This window comes from Vipera ursinii (assembly GCF_947247035.1).
Source record: "Vipera ursinii genome assembly, chromosome: Z".
Taxonomy (NCBI): Eukaryota; Metazoa; Chordata; class Lepidosauria; order Squamata; family Viperidae; genus Vipera; species Vipera ursinii.
The window spans coordinates 72,222,899-72,237,456 of NC_139517.1; the positions used below are offsets into that span (position 1 = coordinate 72,222,899).

General features: G+C 36.1%; 1 protein-coding gene across 1 annotated transcript in view; it reads right to left on the minus strand.

The window, feature by feature from the left end:
• Nucleotides 1-14,558, minus strand: part of ITGA9 (integrin subunit alpha 9) — a gene marked incomplete at its 3' end in the record, with an annotated part of 228,818 nt that overhangs the window by 194,612 nt on the left and 19,648 nt on the right. The window contains 3 exon segments of the mRNA XM_083379007.1: nucleotides 4,104-4,189; nucleotides 5,907-6,036; nucleotides 10,809-10,876. Coding sequence (XP_083235133.1) covers nucleotides 4,104-4,189; nucleotides 5,907-6,036; nucleotides 10,809-10,876 — 284 coding nt within the window.

Consider the following 14,558-nt stretch of genomic DNA (forward strand, 5'->3'; position numbering starts at 1 on the left):
TAGTGAGAAAAATTAATTAGTGGAAAGGCTTCCTTCCAAAAGTTGTAGGTACTCTATCACTGGAGGTTTTTAAGAAGAGACTGGGCAGCCATTCGTTCAAAATCGCATAAGCAGGGGATTGGACTAGAAGACCTCCAAGGTTCCTTCCAATTATTATTCCATAGTCTGTAGAGATGAAAAATTGGTTTGCACGGATCACTCCTGCCATACAGTTTTAATTCCTGTCACTTCCTGCATCCTTTAATTTGAATTTTGCCAAACTCATTCCCAGGTACATTTAACAAACTATGTCATGTGGTTTTACATTTACTCGTTAGTTTCCCTTTTCTTGTAAGGGAAAAGTGATGGCATTATTCCAACCATCACATACAAATGAACTCATCATGCACGCATTAAACAAGTCACTCAGCCTCTTGAAAAGCAATTATTATGGCAATCCAAGTAATTAATTCTGATTCAAGATCAGAAACAGTCTGGTAGCATATTTTCCAATTAACAAATTTTGTTAAAACTATATATTTTTGTGAACTGCAGCTCACTTTATCAGATGCATTCAGATAATAAAGCACAAAATATCACAAAAGTTTATGTCTTTTCATAAAATTTGTTAGTCATGAAAGATGCTACCAAATGCTATAAGCAAATTATATCCATATAGTCTGCTGTTTCAGTTGCACTTACATTTCTCAAAATTTATGATTTCTCTTTCATTTATTTTTTACTGGATACTAATACAATATATATTTCAATTCCATTCTTTAACATATCACTATTATTTTTATACTCCTTTCTATAAATATTTCCTCATCTTAAATTGAAGAACATCAGAGTTGAAGGGACCTTAGAGGTTTTCTAGCCAACCCCCGGCCCAAGCAGGAGGCCTATATCATTTCAGACAAATGTCCAGTCTCTTCTGTGATTGAGTATCCACAACTTTTGAAGATAACCCATTCCACTGGTTGATCTATTGTTCTCGCTACCCAGAAATTTCTCCTTAGTTCTAGGTTGTATCGCTCCTTGATTAGTCTCCATCCGTTGCTTCTTGGTTGATGTTTTTTTAAAAATAATTTCAGCACTTTTTATTTTTAATTTTGTCTCCTCTCCCAGAGGCTCTTTGTTTAGTCCTTTTCATCCACTACCATTTTTTAAAATGTTCATCACACTTGCTTTGCATATTTCCTCCTCTCTTAAGTGTACCTTCCTTTCATTGAGTATTCACTATAATTCAATTTTTCACTCTATACACTTTATAAAATACCTTTCATTTTTACAGCAATCTTTCTCTTATATAATTCCTCAATCACTTCTTTTTAGTTTTCTGCACCATCATTCTTTCCAATCTGTTCCCAACAGTTTCTACAGCCTCTGTCACTTTCCATTCAGTCTTTTGGAAAATCTATTTTCTAATCGTTTTCCCCACACTCGTTATGAACTTTTTCCCCTTGCAGCCATTTTACCTCCATTCTTTTTGTTTTTCATTTCTTCCACATTCACTTCTCCTCAAATCTATCCTTGAAACTACCAAATAAATAAATTACAATTTCTCATTACCCTTGTCTCCTTCACAAATTTGCTTAATCTTTCATCACAAACAAGCCAATTTTCGTTCATGCATATATACTTGGAAAAGTATATGCATGAATAGTATCATGCTCGCATTTTTTTCAATAATTTTTTTTTAACAGAATGCACACTATATATTATTAATTCTTGAGACTTTAGTGGACCACTCACTAAAGTATGCTCTGCTCTTTTCCTTATGCATACTGTATATCCATGAAACCAACAGAACTTTTTCCCCTAGATCTGATGCATTTAGAATGTTACACAATTTTCTCTCAAACTCTGGCCCTTTTTTAATAACCATTCACTCAAGAACAATATGCAGCCATTGCTATGTGAAGGATTCTTATTTCATATATATATCCACAACCTAGAAGACATAAAATCATAGTTTGTCAAACATTTTAGCGCTTTTATTCATAAACATATAATTTTATTTCTATACATGTATTCCTCAATTCCAAAGGTTTGACCGCTTTCATTCAGATTTATTACATCATTGTCATTTTTAGTTTCATAGTTATATGCCGTCCACTTTTCCTTAACTCATTTCATTCATTAATTTGTATTTTTTTATTATTTACTCCTCTTACATACCAAGTCACAGTCTTCCAAATTACGACTAGCAGATAAGCCTACATATATTAATCTAACACCCATCATGACACTGGTTAATTAAAACTTTCACAAAATGTATTTTAGTAAGATGGAGAAGGTTTAGATTAAGTTATTGGGCTTAGTCATTTCCATGCGCCATGCAGCATTCCCTGTTAACAGTAAACACAGTCATGTTTTATCACAATCACAATCACATTATATTATGCAAGCTGGAATTCTAATTAAGAGACTATCTTCCAAGCCAGGATACTCTTTTTCACATCCCACCAACAAGGAGGTACCTGCAGAGCACTGATACTCACTCAGGATACTAATTACAAAAGTGAGGTGTATTTAAATACTAAGAATATACTAAACACATTGCATGACTAAGTCTATACATAAGGAGACTGTCTTTCTGGTATAATGTTGGTAATAATTATTTCCATATATAAAATATTTTTCTCCAGAAAGCTTTAGCCCCTGAACTATCCCGCTGGTTTATAGCTCTAATCGTTAAAAGTAAAAACTAAAAATTACAATTTAAAAAACTGTGGTTCACATTTCTTTGAAGTCAAATTAGGTGGATTTAGATAGCAATCATATTTGAGGATAGTAACAGCAATCTACTTTACAAGGTTGCTGGGTAGACTGTATTCAAGAAGTAATGATCTTATGCAAGGCATATTTGAGAGACGTCCACTCAGCAGCAGTTGGGCTATTTGCTCTTTAAGAAAGCCAGAACTTCATATACTGGCCTGCAAAGCAGCACTTGCTCTTGACCTACAAGATATGCTACTAGATCCTCACAACTATCCTGCTTAATGTGGTAGAGTAGCAATTATACAGTTAGGCCTCCATACCTGGCTGATAAACAGCATTCATATTCTGCATCATATATTATAGTGCACTATATTAAAGATCAAATTCCTTCCTAGACTTGGGGGAACATGTGACTGACAAACCCACAGCATAGTTTGTTTTTGGCTCTGGATGATGTAGAAATGGAGATCCATGAATATGCCACAGTACAGCAGTAAAATACATTAGAAAGCAAGGTTTGTGGTTAGCTTCCTGATTTCAACTGTGTATTTAATGAGATCTAAAAACATGGGCTTGTTTGTGGTTTTCCAGTTTAGTTCTATATTATTTTTCTGCCCTGTCTATCTAATTCATGAGAGCATTAGGCAATGGCAGTCAAAAAAGGGAGGGGGGGAAAAACAAGATCTGACCAAAGGAAACACTTTGCTTTCATGCTTTGCTTATCTGCAAAAGTGATTCTGATTCATTTCAGGCTTGTTAAAAATGATTAAAATAAATCAGAGGTTAAATGCAGTCTTTGCACAGATATATGGAATGCATATAGTAGCAATTTTTTATACTTTGATTCATTCTAAAGGATGGAAATCTATGGCTTATTAGGACATCCTTATCAGAAATGTGGAAGTTCCTGATTAAAAAATAAATTCTGCTATGAAAAACCATTATTAATTTGAATAAGCAATATTGAATTGGGTAGTACAAAGATTCTCTAAACCTTTGGTCTCTTTTACCACAAACCAAGTGTTCTTCAAAAATGACTATATACATATATATATATATATATATATATATATATATATATATATATATATATATATATATATATATATATATATATATATAATAGCAACAGCTTGAATTTAAAATGAATTATGTGATTTTTAAAAGGGGAGGTTTCTCTGCTACTGCTGCTAGAAAATGGGTGAGGAGATTCTCAGAACAATGAGAGTCGACCACAACAGAAGGAAAGACTTGGACAAACTAGAAATTATTAATTATCTTCCTTCTGTTACTGGCAGTAAATTCTTTTCAGGAGCGTTCTTCAAGCTGCTGCAGCCCCACACTTCTTGTCCATTTTCTCCTGGACAAACTATGAACTGAAGTTTGATCAACAACCAAACCTTTCCAACGCCTCCGTCCTGGGGAGCTCCTCCAACGACGTCCGTGGTCATCAGCTGAGAGAAGTGACCTGCTGCCACCGCATATCCTGAGCGGGGCATTTTTAGGGTGGACAAGCAAAGAAAAAAAATGACCAAAAATATCAGCAAAAAAAAAAAAGGAAATGGGTCCTAGGTTTAGGTCATCTATCTGGATAAAGCATTTCTTCCCCTTCTCTCAGGGTGGAAGTTAGACTCAAGCAAAACACCTTCAAATTTTATAGGAGCCTTAACTTTTTTGGAAAAGGAACTCACTGTTCCAAGGTTTGAAATGACAAGCAAGTTTTACCTAACAATAAGGTAGTGAAAATATAAGCAGGAGACATAGAAGAACAATAATTTAAGTCAGAAAAGATAACAGAACAGATGACAGTTATTATTAAAAAAAATTAAAACCAAGGACAAAAAAGGGAAGAAGAGTACTAAAGCTGAAAAGCAGACCCAAGGTGTAAAATAGTTTCTACTACAATATTAATTTGTTGAATCAACAGAGTATTGTAAATAGCAGATGTTAGAAAAACAAGCAACATGTGGAGTAAATGGATAATTAAAGTTTTTCTCTACTTCCCAAAATACCGTACTATAACCCATGCTCCTCAAATGAAAATGGATTATGAGCGATTAAAGTTAAAAAGATTCACATAACTCACCACTAAATATAGTGAGTTAGAAATTTGGTTGACTTTACTGAGTCATTAAACAAGTTCATAGTGGTTAATATTGTGACCTGATTCACAAAACAAAAGCTACATGGGAATCCATGGAGCTACAGCTTAAATTGTAACAGACGTACAGGATTTTAAACTTTTTAAGAACTATTATATAAAATATAATAGTATGTGGAAAAAGGGGAGGAATCCAACAAGTCAGTTTGGATTATAAACAAAATAAAACAAAATAAACCTGAAAGAGGCAAACGATTCATTTGAAAGGTCACTAATATGATTTTATTTGCCACTCTAAAATGACACATTATGAGACTTGAACATTCTTTAATGTTCAACTCCTTTTCCTGGTAAAACCATTATGTCATACTTGAAAGGCCCCTTGCTCTCTTCACATTGTGAATTACAGGCAATTTACCTGTATTATAAATGTTTAACACCTATATCTTTTTCTAATCAAAGAAACAAGCAAGCAATAGTCAACTGAAGAAAAGAGGTCCACCAACCTTTCTTAAAAATACAGATGAAGACTTAACACACAAATAGTTAAGGAAAGCAGAGGTTTGCCAGAATGAGCACAACTGAGAACCGGACACAAGCTATTAGAAAAATTAACATTTCTCCTGTGAAACTGACTGCATTTTTAAATAGACGTTTCTAAGGCTTACTAATGAATAATGGCTACCTTTCCCTAGTACCCTGGCATATTTTCATGAAACAATAAATCAATGAAAAAGGACTTCTCTAAGTCAGGATCATTTATTCATTTTCCAAACATGATATAATGATTTTAAGAAAGGCCACAGGTTAAGACCAAGACCAAATATATATTACAAACTAAATGAGTTATCATCAATCTTAGCTTCCCTTTGAGATTTGCAGTTGTCTAGGGGTGCTAAGATTTTCCTGACAGAGACTGTTAAAGCAACTACAAATCCTTCAGTCCAGGAGGAGTTACTAGATTTTTTTTAATGTGCACATGCAATATTATAGTCAAGGCTGGGAGTGGAAGAATTCCTGAATCCAAACTTTCCAGAGTTGCAGTTCCTGGAGTTTTTCACCTCTGAGAATTCCAGACCAATAACTGTTTTGCTTTGCTTACCTAGATATATGTAGCGCTTGCCTATCACAGATTCATCTTTCAGTTTGAAATATGTATTATCAGTGAGATTCAATACTTTGATCGTTCCTGTCCAATAGTAAGACCCTGGAGCTCCCATGATAACCAACTCCTGTCAAAAGAAGAGTTTTATCTGTTAAATTTCCACAGTCAATGGAAATTAATATTTGAGATTCTGCATGCAAAATTAAATCCAAAAATAGAAAATATACTGAAGTCATAGGAATGAAAGCTTTGAAAATGTAGAAAAAGAGTGAAAAGAGAATAATCTGCTTCTTTCCTATTCTACTCCATCCTAAGAAACAACCTTATCCTACAGGTATTTTGGAAGGCATTTAAGACCTGGCTCTTCACTCAGGACTTTGGGCCAGAATGAACAGAATCCGCATGAGATGTTGTGTACTTTGATCATTTTCACTCTTTATCATCTACTTGGTTTTAGTTATACGTGCTACTTCTGTATCTGTTGGTTTTGACATTTTCTTTGTTTCTTCAAGCATTCAAAGAGCCTTGGTGGAGCAGTGGGCTAATGCCTCCTTAAGTAACACCAGCTGCCTGCAATTAGTGCAGGTTCGAGTCCCACCAGGCTCCAGGTTGACTCAGCCTTCCATCCTTCCGAGGTAGGTAAAATGAGGACCCAGATTGTTGGGGGCAATTAAGCTGACTTTGTAATAATGCCGCTTGGGGTGTGTGTGAAAGCCCTAATAAGTAGGCATATACATAGAATGAAGGCTACTGCTAAGTTTGTAAGCCGCCCTGAGTCTTCGGAGAAGGGCAGGATATAAATGGAATAAAAATAAAAATAAATAAATAAATAAATTACAGGAAATCTACTTTACTTTTGTCCAGAATCGTAACAGAATTGGGAAATTCTGCCAATGATTCCCTTTGTTACATGCTGGTACAGTCTCCATGTCAGGTACTAGATTCCTCCCCACCACCACTTTCCACCTCCTATCAGCTCTAAAACTGCAGCAACATAGGAACCACCATAATGGGCAGAAGTTTCTTTAGGATCAGGAAAATCTGCTTGTCTGCTCAGGATAGGAGATGTCAGGACATGAACTGCCCAGATCCCGATCCAGATGTGAACAAAGGAAGGATGGAGTCACCAATCCCTAAGCCAATCACCAGGTTTGAACCACAGGGGAAGTGGACAGTTACTCATCTTCAAAATTAATGCACTGATTCCAAAAAAATCTTATACATAAACCAGAATTAAACAATTTTTAAAAAACTAAAATGCAATTTCTTGTCTTTAAATTTGTCAATGAAAATTCACTTTGTATTAGACCAGTCAATTCTCCTTCCACAATTACTCTCAATTCATGTTGACTTATTTATATTAAATTTACATGCCAACCATTTCACTATTGAACAACTCTGGGCATGTTAATTCTCTGCATATAATTAAAGGGATATATGAAGTCTGTGCTCAAAGGTAGCAAGTTTTAGAAGGAATACTGATTTATTTATGCAGAGTACATCATAAATACTAAGGCCTAGTAGTGAGAAAAAAGAACTTTTTAAGCCACCTTTTTCTATATTCCCCAGTTGTCACAAGCCCTCACAAGAGTTCACATTTCTAAATCCTCTAAGCTGTCTATATCTCCTCTGGCAGACAAAGGGAGTAGCTGCAGGCCAACAGGCTTGCTGTTTTAATATATGTAAACACAGAAGCAATTAAATGTGCAATTTTTGGTGAGTGGCTATCAGGTACAACCTTTCTCTCAGAAGAAAACAGAATAAGCAGGACTAAGTGCTCCTATATTAGACACTTGCCTGATTGACCCAGAGACCATTTATCTACATTTCCTGCTTATTGTTCAACTGGCTAATGCTTGAGGCTGTGCACTGAAAGTTCAAAGCCACCTTCTGAATGAGGAACAGGGGGGAGGGGGAGTTCAGAGCATGGGAAAAGAAGTAAGCGTGATACTGCTAACAAGCCAGGAAACAGCTGCTGCTGACATTGCACTGATGATCAAACAATTCATCACAAAGATTGCCACCCATTTCAGATTAACTTAGAAAGAATCCCACCAGACTGTTTTTGAACACTATGGCTTAAGTTTTGTTTACCAGATCCAGAGAAATTATACCCATCAGGCCAAATTCAAAGTTGCTTTGAAAATTAGATATAGTTATGTCAGTTAGACATTACTAAAACCATTTGGCTGTCATAAAAAAAATATCAACGGCCCAGTATCTCAATTGCAATTCAAAAGACTTATCCATCAATCCAACAGAGGTTTTTTATTTTTTTAAAAAATAATTGAATTTAGGTTGTTCTACATGTAAAATAAAAGGGACGCGGTGGCTCAGGACGCTGAGCTTGTCAATCAGAAGATCGGCAGTTTGGCGGGTCAAATCCCGAGTGCCACGTAACAGAGTGAGCGCCTGTTACTCGTCCCAGTTTATGCCAACCTAGCAGTTCGAAAGCACGTAAAAATGCAAGTATAAAAATAGGGACCACTACGGTGGGAAGGTAACAGCGCTGCGTGCGCCTTTGGCGTCTAGTCATGCCGGCCACATGACCACGGAGACGTCCTCGGACAAGCGCTGGCTCTTCGGCTTTGAAACGGAGATGAGCACCGGCCTCTAGAATTGGAAACGACTAGCACGCATGTGCGGGGGAACCTTTACCTTTACATGTAAAATGGGCAGAGTTTCACAGAACTATAGTACTAACTAAATACAGAAATGGGGAAAAGAAATCCCCACTCCCCACAATGGTCCAAGTTATTTTATTATCAGACTTTGATGGCATGATTTTCAGGAGAGAAGGTGGAAGGGTAGGAATGGGAGCAATTTACCTCCTAGAAGCTTCTTAACCCTATTGCCATGCTCAACCCCTTACACCCAAAAGAGAAAAAGGACCAAAAAAACACATCCCTTTCAATGATTAAACCATACTTCTAGTGAATTCATCTATAGCCCTCCAGCTGGCGAATGTTAGGATTAAAGGAGGCTTGGCCAAAAGAAATTTAATCATCATTGTTTAAATGTAAAAGTGCCAGATACGTTTAGGAAGCATCCTTTTCTCATCCCTAAAATGCACTGTCACTCAGAATAAACAGTTCTGAGCTATACTGTAGGCACCAATCCCTGTACACAGTGGAAGGTACACAAAAGGAATAAATGGGGGGGAAAGTGTGAATTAATGGAGGAAATGGAGGAATAAAAGCAGATATATCATGTGAGTGCGCAACTAAGAGAAAGATAAATTTAAATCTAAATGAAGGTGGCCTGACCCTACAGAGAGGGAGTATATGAATATATATTTTATAAATGATGTATCAATGGTATTCAACTCCAGTTAAATTGTACAAGGTGTATAGGAGAATGTCAACAAATATTGGCAATGATGAAGATGCTTTTATCATATTGGGTGGACCTGTAGGAAAGCTAAAATGTTTTGGAATCAGATATTTATGATGGTTGAGAATATTGTGAATAATGGACCTTTTAGGAATGGCAAAAAACAGTTGGAAAGATGGGACTGTATATGATATCAGCAGCAATGTTGCTATATTCCCATAGTTGGAAAGAATCCACCTTGAAAGAATGGAGTTTCAAAGTAATGTAGCTAGCTATGATGGCAAAATAATTTGACTTCATTTTTTTCATGAATGACTTATTTTCATTTTTTGTGACTTGGAGACCACTGTAAGATTTCTTACAAGACAAATCAACTTTTGACTTTGTGATTTGAGGATTAGATTGAATTTGACTATAGAAATATTGTAGTTTTTTAAATGTAAGGTTATTTACATTTGACAATTTATTATGTGTGAGACTAGAATTAAGAGAAGAATATGTTAGGAATAGTTTTTTTTAAAAGAATGTTGATTTTAAAGAGTAGTATTATTTAAAGATAGAGATTGTTGTATTGATATTATCTTTGGAATAAAAGAATGTCAGAAGTTATTTTTGTTATAAATTTGATTTTTTTGTCACTTTTAATTTGTTTTGTTATTCCCTGTTCCTTTAAAAAAATTGTATTTTAATATTTGATTCTGAAATTTAATAAAGTTATTATAAAAATTATTAATGATAGGGCTAAAGTATATATCAGAACAACATTTGGAATTATATAGGTTGCTATAGTTTTTTATTCAGTGTGAATCCATAGACTGGCAATAGTATGTTTTTGGCTTGCTGGAGAATGGTGTTAGTGCAAAAAACACATATGTTATGCTTTAGAAAAATTGTGCAACTTTCTAAATTAATGAAATCTGGGGAAATAATTAAACTGTTGTCTGACAGGAATGGATTGGTCGGGATGAGATGAGAATACAGAAAAAGCTATTGGATCATTTGGAGACTCAACAATGAATCGAGATTGCTGAATATTTGTCTAGAGAAAGATCTGTTTCAGCTACATGGTTGAACATAAGTGTTCTTTTCATACATCTGCATTGGAAAGGAATTAACATAAATCTAAAAACATGACTGAAATGAGATTTTATCATGCAAGGTTGAGAGAATTAGTGAAGAACCAAGGATTATTTTAGATACTGAATGGGGACAGGCCATTTTTTGACACATCAAGATGGATATTGGGAGAAATATGAGCATTATAGAAATTAAAAGAAATTAAAAAAAACAAGACTGAAAGCAGAATGACAGCAGCAAGAACAAGTCCTAAGAAAAGGGGATAGATTAATCTAGGAAAGAGGATGAAGAAAGCAAATGTAGAAGCTACTTGGAAGAGTATGGAGTTCTTTCTTCTCTGTACATTGCGTTGTTTACCCTGAAAGGGAACTATGGGATGGTACATGTGCATATAATAACGTGTGTATATAATTAATTAATTAAATCAAAGTTTAAAAGGGAAACAAACTTTTTATTTCATACTGAAGCCTTCTCACAATTCACACTCACCTCTGTGAAGAAACCTGCTATTCCAGCCTGACATGAACCATGCTCTTCACCATATTTTTTCTTATATTCTAAGGTAGAAAAAAAGAAATGAGAAGAGAAGAAATAAATTTATTTATTTATTTATTTATTTATTTATTCGTTTTATATACCGCCCTTCTCCCGGAGGACTCAGGGCGGTGTACAGAGCAAAGTAAGTATACAATAAACCAACAATAAAACAAATAAAACCCCAGATCTACAAATAAAACCCCAAATCTATCAGGCCAGGCCGGCTTGCTGGAATAGATAGGTTTTTAAATCTCGTCGAAAGGTGCGAAGGTCGGGGGCCATCCGGATTTCGGCTGGTAAGCGGTTCCAGAGGATTGGCGCACCCACCGAGAATGCAGTCATGTTAGTCCCCACCAGAAATGTCTTATTCCCAACTCAATGGTCTCTTCCCCTTCTCTTTAATCCATATGTGCTGTCATAAACTAAGACAGTGAGGTTCACCATGGAGCAAATTCTGGCTTCTTTGGCTATTGTCAAACCAAATAACTTTATTCACAGAGGAAAACATGTTTTGGATTTTTCATGATCTAAAAACTTACTTATTTGAGCAATCCGGCCTGGTTTGATGGGCTTGGGGTTGGGTTTTAACATGGTTTTATTATTGTATATATTGGGCATAATTATTTAATTGTTTTTTAACTTTTGTACTTTGTTTTTTTAATATTTATTGCCCTGTACACCGCCCTGAGTCCTTCGGGAGAAGGGCGGTATAAAAATTTAATAAATATAAATATATAAATATAAATATGATAGGAGGAAGTAAAAAAGCTCTAAAAATGCAGAAATACAACTGGTGGGGATCTTGATTATTTGTTTACTGAAAATTACAAGGATAATTGGAGGCTGGCAAAAATACTCCTCTACGAATTCTTAATGAGAAGGCTAAAATAACCACAACTTTATTGTCTAAAGTTAAAACTCTACCACTCCTGCTTCCCTCAGCTTCTACTTATCTCTCTCTACTGTAACATTTTAGACTGTAAGCTTTTAGGCATAAAAAAATCCATTTGTGGACTTATCTTAAACCCTCCAATGTCATGAATATTGACTGTGCTATGAATGACCAAAATTATTGCTACCATTATTACATCTTATAATATTAATACTTCTATAACCATATTATTAAACAACAGTCCACTGAACAAAGAAAGATATAAGCAAGTCCTGGGATTTATCAGGCCTGGGGAGAAGACAAACTTCAACCAACTCTTCCAGTGTACAACACTTTCACCAAGGAAAGTGAAACTCAGGATAACTATAATATACCCAGTACATGGAACGAGACTCAAATGCAATAAGCTTATGACTGGATTTACCAATTGTCCAAAGCAATCCATGTTTGCTTACTTCGGCCCAGTGAGATCTATGCAATTATACTGGCTGGACAACTATGGTTAACATAAGAGTTGATTACAGCCTTTGGGGCTTACTGAGCAAATCACAGCCAAGAAACCTTGGCTGACCATTGTTTTTTTAACTAGGGCTACTTGCCATTTGTACCTTATAGCACTATTCAGAAGTGACAGTAAGCTAATTCTCATATCTGTTGCTTCAGCACAATAATGGTTCCCAAAGCTACTTTTTACCATAATAGAGAACACAATACACCAAGATAATCCAGGAATTGTATTTCTTCAAAGGCAGAAAGCTGCAAATAATCTTTTCAGTTGTTTCTCCTACTCTCACAGTATTATAATCACAACAGTTATTTGAAGAAAATGAAAATATGTCAAACAATATAAAACCAGTTTTACTGTGTATCTTAGATGCACCATAACAACCTCATGCTTTATTGCTCACAGTCTCAACCAGAGATTTAAATTGGTCTGAGAAGCTTCTGGACTTCATTTTCAAATCCCCCAAATAATGTGCTTTTTTGGGAGGGGAGGAAAGCCCACTTCCTGCTTCTTGCAATATGCTCCCAAGGATATCTATGAATTCAGAGAAATGTCAGTGCTTTGGTTTCTGAAAATAGCCACCATGTAACCTAGTAACTCTCTGAAACTGCTAACCACCAACCCACTGCTAAATTTCGAGGAATGAACAGGGAATTACTTGGCAAATTGTCCTATGGGGAACACAATCTATTCCTTAGGCAGGACAGACCATAAGAATAATAAATCTCAGTTCAGAAACTCTCTGTTCAAAAGGAAAAAAATGGTAAATGGACTGTCAGTGCTTCCTTAAATTGGATAAAATATCTTTAAAAAAGAAAGACCTATTCATTCTAATAAAATCTACAAACTAAAAATCAGTTTAATGTGCATAAGCCAACTTTCCATAAGCTGGAACACAATAAACCAAAATATCCCAGAAATTATGTAAGTTTGTCAAGGCAGAAAACTGCATATAATCTTTTCAATTATTTTTCTCACTCTCTCTCTCACATTATAATCACATTTAGTTGGAAGAAATGCTCTCAAGATGTGCTGCATCACAAAAATACAATTAATAGATATTGATTTATGGTTACATTTGTCATAAACATTAAATAATCTTAATGTGATTACCAAACCTAAATGTAAATGTGTCTCAAACGTCCTCCATGGGATGAAACCAGTTATCAGCAAACAGAAACGAGTAACAGATACCTTTATTCTGTGCAAAGAAAAAGTCAGTGCTGGGAGTGAACTGCTCCCAGTGCTTTACATAGCCGCATAGGAACGTAGCTCCGCCCCCAGCCCACAAGCCAGCATCCAGAAGTAACACTACATAAACGACAGGTCAGAGACCTGTTGTTCCCCCCCCCCAGCAGTTCAGACTCTAGCCAGCCACCATGTCCCGCAATGCATCAAGCCGCCTCCCTGCCCTCCGTATCCTGTGGGAACTCCTCTCCACAGTCACCATTCCACCCGTCGTTGCGTCGCCCAACAGCCGGCAGCCCCTTGGAACCAGCCCCAGCCTCTGCTGACGTCAACCAAGAAGAAGATGCAGAAAAGGAGGCGGCAGCTGGCCCCATCCTCCACCAGCCTTGACCGGTGAGAGGATTCCACTGGCAAGCCCTGAGTTGCTGAGAACCCTGGCAGCCTCAGTGTCTACTGTCACGGTGGCGGCAGCTCTTCTGGGATGAGATGGTGCAGGAGGGAGGCGGCACCCTGCTCCGGCCCCTGCTGGTAACTTTTAAAAGGTTTCTGTCTCCTATCACTGTATGTAAAGCATACACATTTTAGTTACAGTTAAGACTAGCCATACTAAATAAACTACAGAGCGTATTTAGGCATTCAAATGAGAATGCCAGCATGTTGTAATGGATAAGGTATTGAACCAGAGAACCAAGTTCTAGCCTACCCTCAGTCATAATTCACTTGCTCCCATGCCAACCTATCATTTAAGGTTGTTTGCAGGAAGAGCAAAATAAGAAAAAGGGAATGTTAAACATGCCACTGATATGCATGCAATCAAGATATAAATAAATGATATTTACAATTATGGAGAGTGGGAACAAACACTCACATACCTTCCTGTCCTCTTAAAAAGCTATTTTAAAAAAACTGTAAAATTAAGATTCGAAATTCTGCAACTATTTCCTTCCAAGAGAAGGAAGGTGTTGAATATGGGAGTAGTGCTAGCTCACCTGATTATTCTCATCTTTTTATGCAACATTTAAATGAATTCTGATGCTATTTTAGAAAGTTCAATGATTAAAAAAAAGACTATAGCTGGACTTGTACATTGCATTAAGCCAAAACTTGGTTTGTTGAA